The sequence below is a fragment of the Oncorhynchus clarkii genome, chromosome 3 (assembly GCF_045791955.1).
Source record: "Oncorhynchus clarkii lewisi isolate Uvic-CL-2024 chromosome 3, UVic_Ocla_1.0, whole genome shotgun sequence".
NCBI classification, from domain to species: domain Eukaryota; kingdom Metazoa; phylum Chordata; class Actinopteri; order Salmoniformes; family Salmonidae; genus Oncorhynchus; species Oncorhynchus clarkii.
This window is the reverse complement of record NC_092149.1, coordinates 33,743,513-33,753,051: the sequence shown is the minus strand read 5'-3', so window position 1 is coordinate 33,753,051 and position 9,539 is coordinate 33,743,513. Positions and strand designations below refer to the sequence as shown.

At 44.6% G+C, this 9,539-nt stretch overlaps 1 protein-coding gene across 9 annotated transcripts in view; it reads right to left on the bottom strand.

The window, feature by feature from the left end:
• Window positions 1–3,308: 3,308 nt before the first annotated feature.
• The window catches only part of LOC139393663 (MAP7 domain-containing protein 1-like), a 58,318-nt gene continuing 52,087 nt past the window's right edge, over window positions 3,309–9,539 (bottom strand). For all 9 annotated transcript variants that reach the window (XR_011629795.1, XM_071142008.1, XM_071142015.1 and 6 more), the window contains 5 exons: window positions 9,041–9,091; window positions 8,896–8,956; window positions 7,075–7,147; window positions 6,280–6,515; window positions 3,309–4,512 (listed from right to left, as the gene is read on the bottom strand). Coding sequence is in view for 8 of the 9 variants with exons in the window: in XM_071142008.1 (XP_070998109.1) it covers window positions 4,502–4,512; window positions 6,280–6,515; window positions 7,075–7,147; window positions 8,896–8,956; window positions 9,041–9,091 (432 nt within the window). In the remaining variant the exon portion in view is untranslated. The remainder of the gene's footprint in view (window positions 4,513–6,279; window positions 6,516–7,074; window positions 7,148–8,895; window positions 8,957–9,040; window positions 9,092–9,539) is intronic.

Genomic DNA, 9,539 nt, shown 5'->3' with positions numbered 1-9,539 from the left:
TCCATATGTGTTATTTCATAGTTTTGATGTCTTCAATATTATTCTACAATGTAGACAATAGTACAAATAAAGAAAAACCCTTGAATAAGTAGCTGTGTCCAAACATTTGACTGGTACTGTATCTATAAAGCTCAAGCTTCACTTCTCAACAACACCAGTCTGTTCTAACTTAACACCAACATGCTTTTATTCACAATGTCGTGCACCCAAAGTTAACATTTTCATTTCTTCAGAGGACTGCAATGTGTGTGCCGGTTGTCACAGACCTAAAGGACCGGAGGGCCCACACCACTCTACATCAACCCAGGGGGACCTCATCAAGGAGTTTCCCAAGAAAATGCCTGAGTGAAAATCAACTCCAAAGGTTGGTCAGAGGCCATAAGAACCCGAGGGTCCACACTCAAAGAGTTAATATGCCTGCATGAAAATTAACTCCAAAAGTTGTGACAATGCTCCAGCTGATACCTTTCTAGAGTCAGCTACTCCCCATGGGACGTGGGCTCTGAGACCTCCCTGGAACTTCAAACAGCAACTCCATAACAACAGGCACTGTAGGGAGGTGAGGTTCTGGTGTGTGTGTGTGAGCGTGTGATGGGTTTGGGGCAGCTGTTAGAAACCCTTGTCTCTCATCAGAGCAGTTGAGGCCAGGTCTGCTTGGAGGTGGAACACCACCTACAGGGATAAAGAAATGGTCTAATTTGGAGTACCTTCCTTTCTGTGGCATGCCATTAATGCGTTGCCATCAGATAGCAGCTGTGTAAAGGGGTCCTGTTGTTGTTGCTGAGCAGATAAAGGGTGCAATGTACTGTAAGAGGTGTGTGTGTGTGTGTGTGCGTGACTGTGTGTGTTTGAACACTAAACAGAAGTTGGTCTCTCGGGTTTTTCATGGTTCAGATGCAGGCATGGCTTGACCCCTCACTGACCTGTCTACCTCGTTAAATCCGGCAGGCGCAGATGACACATTTGCGCTTCCACACCGTTTACAAGATTCCACGGGTCAAAAGGTGCAGGGGGTTTACGACAAGAACAACAGCGGACGCAAGTTGTACCACGTCGTGAACGGGAAGTGAGGCAGACTTAGACATAACTGCCAAAGGCATCAGGCTTTTTACAGTAGTTGGATAGGTAATGGGTAGTATAACAGACAACGAAGGTTGATCTTAGAATACCCAGATAAAATGACAGTCATAGAGTACTGAATTAGCTCTGTTAATTCCTATATTACCGTTCTCTATAAGGCTAACTCCTATGGACTTCTCCACCCTGTGAAGAGGAATGCGATCTAAGAATAGGGTTGATATGGCAACACCTCCAGTACACCTATCAGCAGGCCAGCCGGGCAGCTCTCTGTCCGCCGACGAGGAGATAATAGACCGACAGATCAAAGTGACATTGCCAAATCTGCACCGCCACTATGCCACCAAGCCCTGCTATCCCAGGAGGGTGAGTGGCAGGCCCTAACTCTGACCGACAGGCACCTTTATCCTGCTCCATGTCCATCAGAGCCTCGTAAATATAACGAACACACAAACACCCACACCACACACTCTCTCTCACACACACACACACCTCCATTTTTCACCCTCCATTCTCTGAGAATGAATTCAGCACCGTGGCATTGCCCACTGTCCCTTCCATTAGTCATTACTTGCCTGCTGACATCTGCCTAAAAATAGTGCCCCTCACCCTCTAGGCAGCACTATGGGCAACTGGGTCTTGACTTGGATCAAGGGAGGGAACACACTAAAGCTTGACTACAACTATACAATTTCTATTGACTATTTTATGACTGTCTTTTAGATATGTTTGGGATTTGAATGTGTGAATCGCTATCTCTCTATATGACACACACTGTCTTTCTCTGGTTTCGCCTTTAGGCTCCACCATTGACTGAGAGCAGTCGAGGTTGGCGGGAGGAGCTATAGGAGGACGGGCTCATTGCAATGGCTAACATGGAATAAATGGAACGGGATCAAACATATGGAAACCACGTTTGACTGTTCCATTAATTCCATTCCAACCATTACAATGAGCCCGTCCTCCTATAGCTCCTCTCACCAGCCTCCACTGACAGAGTGAACATGTGTGGGGAAATGTGATCTGTGGTTTGACACCTCTATGTTGCATGGCTGCCCTCTGCTGGGCCGGATGAATACAGCTGTTAAATAGATTTTCTAGTGACTATTCTAATCTAAGCAACTGCGTCAGTCGGCTAGATGTTATCCAGTGAGAAGATTTATACGGTTAGATAATGTGCTCATAAAAATCTAGTTGATACTCTATAGGGACACGTAAACATTCTATCAATATTCACTGATCCAACTACACAGGAGAGGTTAAGTCAATAAGAAAACCATTATGTCATTGTTTCAAGACATGAATCAGGCACTACCCGAGAAACCAAACTAAATGAGTCAAAGACAGAGAAGAGATTCTCAAAACTTTAGAGGCATTACACTGACTTCTCAACACACCAGTAGTGTGGCGAAGGCAACTCTGTGTTTGAAGTAACAAGTCAAACACACTTCTCCCTGGCCAAGTCCATTACTGTCTAGCAATAAGTCATAGACATTATTCATTAGTCTCGCCACAGTGCGTTAGCGGTTCTAAGTCATATTAGTCAAATGAGTTACGTGTGATGAGCGGTACTGCATGCGTTTACGTTGGGGAGCGGAGGGACATAAATCGTGATGGTAATAGAGTCCAGCTGCTTTTGCAGGAAAAACAAATGACAAACAGCAAATGGCGAACGTTCATCAACATTGTCAGCCCCCCTCTCACCACCAGAATGTGGGAACAGTGGGGGGCTGATGGGGTAAGGGCATGGACACCCACTGGGTTTTGGGAAAAGAAGACTAAATTGAAGGGGACAGCTGAGCTAAGTCACTGTACCCCCCCCCCCCCCCCCCCCCCCCCCCCCCTAAAAGACAGCCTCTCTCTCAACCATCTCCAGATCTGGTTATCTGGTGGTTGTGTGGCATTGTATTTTGTTGCTCAGGCTGTCAACAGCGTGTCTAAATACGTTGGCATTGGACTTTGAAGGCCAGCTTAAAAGGGGGAAATATTTCCTAACTGTACTACTTAGTGAAACGTCGTGCGCTATGTCCGATGTGTCGGTTCCTGATAAGTGACGGCCATTGAGAGAATCAATGAGCACATTCAACCTCAACATACTCTACAGTGTGTCTGTCTTTTCAGCCTGGTCTCGCCAGTTTTGTAACAATAGCGTTTTCTTTGTCGTCTTTTTGCTGGTTTCAAGTCTCATTCCAAATCTCAGCCAACAAACGAAGGAAAACTAAACCACAGACAACTGGACAACAATTTCCTCTTTAATAAGACTCCGATACTCCCTCTGACCCTTTAACACACAACAACATATATTTATAGCATATACACACACCAGCATTTCATTTTCAAACGCATTCGAATCTGTGGAATCTCAATGGAGGAGGCAACGTATCATGCTTCTTGCTCAGGTTTAGAAAACTCAACTGCACGGTGACTTTTTTTATATGGTGGGATGGGATGCCCTTGTGTACATTCCGTTTCAACACTGATTAAACTGAATGGATCACTGAATCTGGAGTACCCATGTGCGTGCTGTTTTTCGTTCAACTGATCCCTTGTTCATTTCTATATTCACTTCAGAGTACAATCAATCATAATTGAGGAGTGGAACGGCTAAAACAGAAAACCTGTCGACACAGGACTCCTTGGAGACAGCTGACACTGTGCTGCAACAATGTAATTCTTACATTGTCAAAACGTTGTCAAACGTCTTCTTCGGTATTTTGGAGACCTATTTGCAGGGAAGCTCCATTTACAGAACATTTACATTTTTTTTTTTACAGAGGCCATATCATTATGTTTTCAATACATATTAGTTACTGGGCAAACCTTGAAAGGCAGGAGTTAAGTAAACATTGGGCTTCCTTTTCATAAATTCATACACTATTTATTCCACAGACCCCTCCCTCCTTTAGTCCAACGCTCACGTTTTCATTTACATTATTCACATAAAACTGTACCTAGTCTTTACATTTCTCTTCAACTTAAATAAACTAAACATTAAACAAAAAAGCCAATTCATTTCTCTTTCAACTCATCATTATAATAACAATTACTCATTAGTGTCAAATGTGTATTTTTTTCCCCCCTCAGGACTGGTGAAATTTACCATGGACGATACTGTTATGGAAGAATTGATGCTGTGATATCTTCTACCATCTACAAATGGGAACACTGATGCACCCTGTCGGGTGGCGATGATGTCATATCCTGTTTTGTATTTTGCTTGTCTTTTTTTGCTTCTTCATCTTCTTCTGCCCTTTTCCCAGGCAAAGTTTATGTTTTTTGGGGCCTAGAAAGCAGTCTGATTGGTTTGGCACATGTCATAGGGAAAGTGCCCATTTGGGAAGAAAGGGGCTCTCTACCCATACGAGCGGAGGCTGGGTTCGGGAAGGTGGGGGGGCCTAAGAATCGCCTTCGTGAGTGGCACACCTCACAGGACCTCTGGAGAGATAATAGAAGGAGAGGACAAGATGAGGGTCAGTTTCAACACAGTGATACGCCACACAACAAGGGAAAAACACCAGCGATCCAAAACGGTGTCCATTTTGAGCCGTTCTGAATGCGCCATCTGAATGGTGTGCCAAAATGGTCGCCAATTTGAGCATTTGTAAATGTGTGAGGAGGACCCACCCTCACTGACCCTGCTAATGACAAGGCGTGACAACCCTTGACCTGGCTACAATACTACATTTGAAAAGGTCCTGAGTGCATGTCACGCAGGGCATGAGCCCATAAGGCTTTATAGGTGTGTTTTTATAGGGAAATGAAGAGGCTAATCAAACCAAGCAGCAGATGCTCCAGACAGAATCCTGACTCCTTTCAATGGCAGACCATCAACGAACATTCAGTCGCACATCATGTGAGTGAGTGATAGCTAGCTAGCGCTACGAGTGTGATAAACACAGCGTGATTGACGCTAACAGTAGCAATAGATTGACAGAGGCACCTGTCAGGCTGCTAAACGGTCCACCACAATAGCTCACGAGTATCGCCATTTGAATTAGCCCCCGGAGGTATGTTTAGAAATAAACATGTCCCCGATTGCCAATCTATGGAATTACATCGTAACATTCAATCAGCGTCAATGCATTAATCTCCCCAGTCACAAACCCCCAGCCCCACGGCCATAAACGAAATAACCCCTCCAAGTCATCATGGTAAGAGAGTGCGGGTTATGCAGACAGGGCAGATTAGAAATGTGATGTTAACTTGTGAAAGACTGAGACTGTGACTTGAAGGCAGTGTGAGTGGCAGAGTGAATTCACTCTGATTAAAGTGGTTCATATTGTTGGAGCTCGTGTGGCTGAAGCTCTGCAGCTGGGTGACCCTCTTCTGTTAGCTTTGGATATAATTTATGACCTGCTGGCAGGCTGGCAGGTGGGGACTTAGTCCTAAGGGGAGGGGCAGTAATGCTGACCACGCCGCGGGGAGGAGGGGGTGGGGGATGGGGGTACATAACTGGCCCGGGGTTCTGTTTCCATCCCTGGCAGCTAGCTAGCTCCCCAACACTCATGGAATTCAACACTGGGTGTTGAGTGCAGCAACCAGAGCTCCGGGAGCGAAAGCCGTCGGTATTAAGATACCTCACTCCCCCTCCTCCCCTCTGTGTCCCCTTAGGCCCTCTGGGGGCTGGAGGATTCCCTCTGTCACCCTCTACCTCCCTTTCTCTCCCCCTCTCTTTCCCTAGGGACACTCACGTACGCACGGGTGACGAATTGCAACTGAGACGGCACTAAACTGACCTACTCAGTCGGATGGCTCTTCATTGCCAAGGACAACACTACGAACCCATGGTTCCGCTTTATGGCACGTTGTGAACCCTGGCCCTAATGTGAGAAGTCAACCGCCAGAGTAGATGCGAGACCATGATTTTTGCTGTAATTGAACCCCAGCTTAATCTATAGTTAAGAACACTGTAAAAAAACAAATCCTTCAAAGTCTTCGGAGGTTGAGGACACTGAGATACGATTCCTTGCTTGGATCCCTGCAAATATTGGCAGAGCTGATATAATATTATTAGGTTAAGTTGTCATTTGAGAGCAGTTTCCAAGACACAGATTCCAAGACACAGATTAAGCCTGGTGTTAGACTGAAAAGCATGTTCAATGGAGATTCTCTATTCAAATGCATTTCAGTCCAAGACTAAACATAATCTGTGTCCGGGAAACTGTCCCTTGGAGTGCCCTCTCTCTCCCTCTGTCAATGTACCTGCGACATGCTGAGGCTTCATGGGGCCCACTTTTTTCAGGAAGGGCTCCTCACTTTCAAAGGCCAGGATTGGCTCAGTGGGCATGTCGCTCTCTGATTTCTCCCGCCCCCCATTGCTGCTGTTGCCTTGATTGGCTAGCTGGATGATCTCCTCAAAGTGTGCGTTGTCCCCCTTGCTAGGCAGGCCATTCTCGTGACTGGCTGGCTGGACACCGTTGACCACATGGACCGTGGAGCTGTGGGAGGGAGATGGTTACGGTGGGAGGGAGGGTGAAACATGGTTACAGATCAAAAGGACTACGGCCCCAAGGGGTTCAGTTGCAGATTTTCCCCTCGGGCCTGTTCAGGAAGATGTAACATTATACTGTAGATATAACGTAGATAGAAATGTCTACAAATGTGTAGAACAGAAATGATTGTCAGATAGATAGATAGATATAGAGCTGTCGCCATTCTATCTGCAACATTCATAACGTTTGACATCACAGAACTGAAGTCCTCAAACTTTGAATTACACTATCCCTCACAAACAAACAACATATTTCAATAGATAAATAAACCATATCTCTACTCTTCTACTGTAGGCCTATGTATTGAGGCTCTCTGTTTTCTTTTGTGGTTTGAAACCATACAAAATCGGCACAAGTCTTGATTAGAAGGCATCCAATACTGCTGGTTTCTGGTTTGCTTCTTTTCTAGAGCACATGGTGGTCTTGTTATAACAATAGTACACAGCTCGCTGTTTTACATTTCTAACACAAGAGGAAATAGAGGACATGGTTGTTGAACCTTTACCTGTCTCTCTCACCACTATGGTCGTTCTCTGTGTTCTTGTTGATCTCTGGGCTTGGCTGGTAATCAGCAGAGGCTGCGGAAACAAATAAAATCCACTGTAAAACACACACTCAGTTCTCCGGGCCACCCTGAAGCAAGCACAGACAGAACTCAATATGCAGGAGGGATCCAACCAGTGCTGGATTCATGATTACATACTGCGGCTGTGTGTGTGTGTTTCTGTATGTGTGTGTGTGTGTATGTATGTGTGTGCGTATGTGCATGTGTGTGTGCGCACGTGTTTGTGTGAGTATGTCCAAAGGCCTGATTGGAGAGGAGCAACGCCACCCGACTTGCCTGGACTCCCAACCACATCAGTGCCTCCAGAAATGGTTTCCACCATGCTGGAATCCTGGCCACATGGACCCAAATCCCCTATTCTCCCCCTACTCATCCTTCTCATCTGTAAATGTTATGTGCGTACGTGTGTATGTGCGTGTGTCTCTGGTCAAATGGGGATGGGGGTTGTATTTATTGTGTCTTTTCTGTTAGAAGAAAACTGAATTGAATGTGGTGAGTTGTCCATTTACAGTCACTAATCCAACCCTGCAATGCAATGCATTGCCATAAGATATTCCCATAAACTGAAAATCCCCCAGACTGGGTTTGGACTGCAAACAATAAGCACACACATGGGTTATACTGTCCTAAATGAAAGCAGTGAGGCTGAGATTCTAACAATGGTATTAAATACTCTTCATATGAGAAGGGAACACAATGCAGATGGCGATGAAACAAAGACCAACATTCTACGTAACAGGAGAGAGGACCCTTTTAATCCTTTGATCCATTTTGTCCGTAACTATCGCACTTTACTAGCAGCACCCTATATTTATTTCATTCATGCTTTTAGCCTAGTCTAATTAGATAATTGTGCTGTTTTTGACTGTGCATGTTCATATGTATGTTTATATTGTTTTATTGTTTGAGAGCTCTTACGAAACGTGTATTTTGGTACTTACAAACGGGTTAGATAAACTTGACAAGGTACTGAAGCTAAACTGAGAGGGGGAAAAGGTAGAAGTTCAGTCCCTGCATTCTAGTCAACAATATTCCTATTATATAGGAAGAGGAAGGGAATAGATCAGTGAGCTACTTCTTTTATTTCTATATCGGGCCTAAACGTAAGCAACACACAGTCGGCTAAATCCTTCTTTAATTTATGGGTGTGTAACTTGGAATTTGGCCTAAATCATGGGGATTTGCAATATCATTTTGAGTGAACAAATGTCAAAGTTAACATTAAGACTGATACAGCCATCCAATCAAAGAAGCCATATTATCCCACTGGGCACACACTGGTTGAATCAACGTGGAATAGACGTCTGTGCCCAGTGAGATTGAATTAGTTTATTAAACAAGTCAGTATCTAGAGCTGAACTTCTCCATTAATGTGGCAGTGAAACAGGCTGGAAAAGGACCAGGGACACAGCCCACTGATATTTGAATCCGTTCCCCACGGATATCATTGATGAATTAATGTAAATCATGATGTTTTTATTTAACTAGACAAATCAGTTAAGAACAAATTATTATTTACAATGACGGCCTACACCGGACAAACGTGCGTGATACAGCCTGGATTCGAACCAGTGTCTGTAGTGACGCAGTGCCTTAGACCGCTGCGCCACTCTGGAGCCCAATACACTTACAATACATTTCCTTTCAGGATTAATTGGGATGAATTGTTTGACTCAGAATCCAAACATCGATTTCCTGAACACGAGCAATATAATGAACAAAGATGGACGCCGTTTACACTGCTTTTCATTTTCTGCTTACCTTTGCTGCTCTCGGCCGCTTTGCCATTGACTTGAGAGGGAGGTGGGGACTTGGTGTCTTTCTATACAGAGATAGAGTATCACGTGTTACATGCATTTTAAATCGAGTGAAGTGCATTGCCATTGTGCCTTCACAACAAACGTACCTTTTCCCCGCCGTCTGTCTTGCGCGTCCTCTTCATGATCTGCTCGAGACGCTAAGGAAGAAGGCACAACGACGACAACGGTCAGAGAGAGGGAAAATACTAAGAATGTTAACAAGATGCAGATTAAGTGCTCAGTTCCCATGGGTTGAATCCAGTAATACAGTAACTGTGCAGTAACTTAATCTCAATGGACTCCTTGTTGGCACCGAACAAACACCCAAATCCTACCTGGTACAAGATATTTATTTAACCTTTATTTAATTAACCAGGCAAGTCCGTTAAGACCAAATTCTTATTTACAATGATGGCCTAGCTGAATGCAAGATAGCCATGATGCTAAGAGAAGAGCTAGCTGCCATAAATCAAGTAAAACATACAGATATCCTAGATTTGAGGCAGCTCTGATGTTGAGTTGTGATACATGCTATTGGTAAAGTGGAAGGTTAGGTGATCCGTGTGTGTGTGTCACAGGAGGTCGGTGGCACCTTAATTGGGGAGG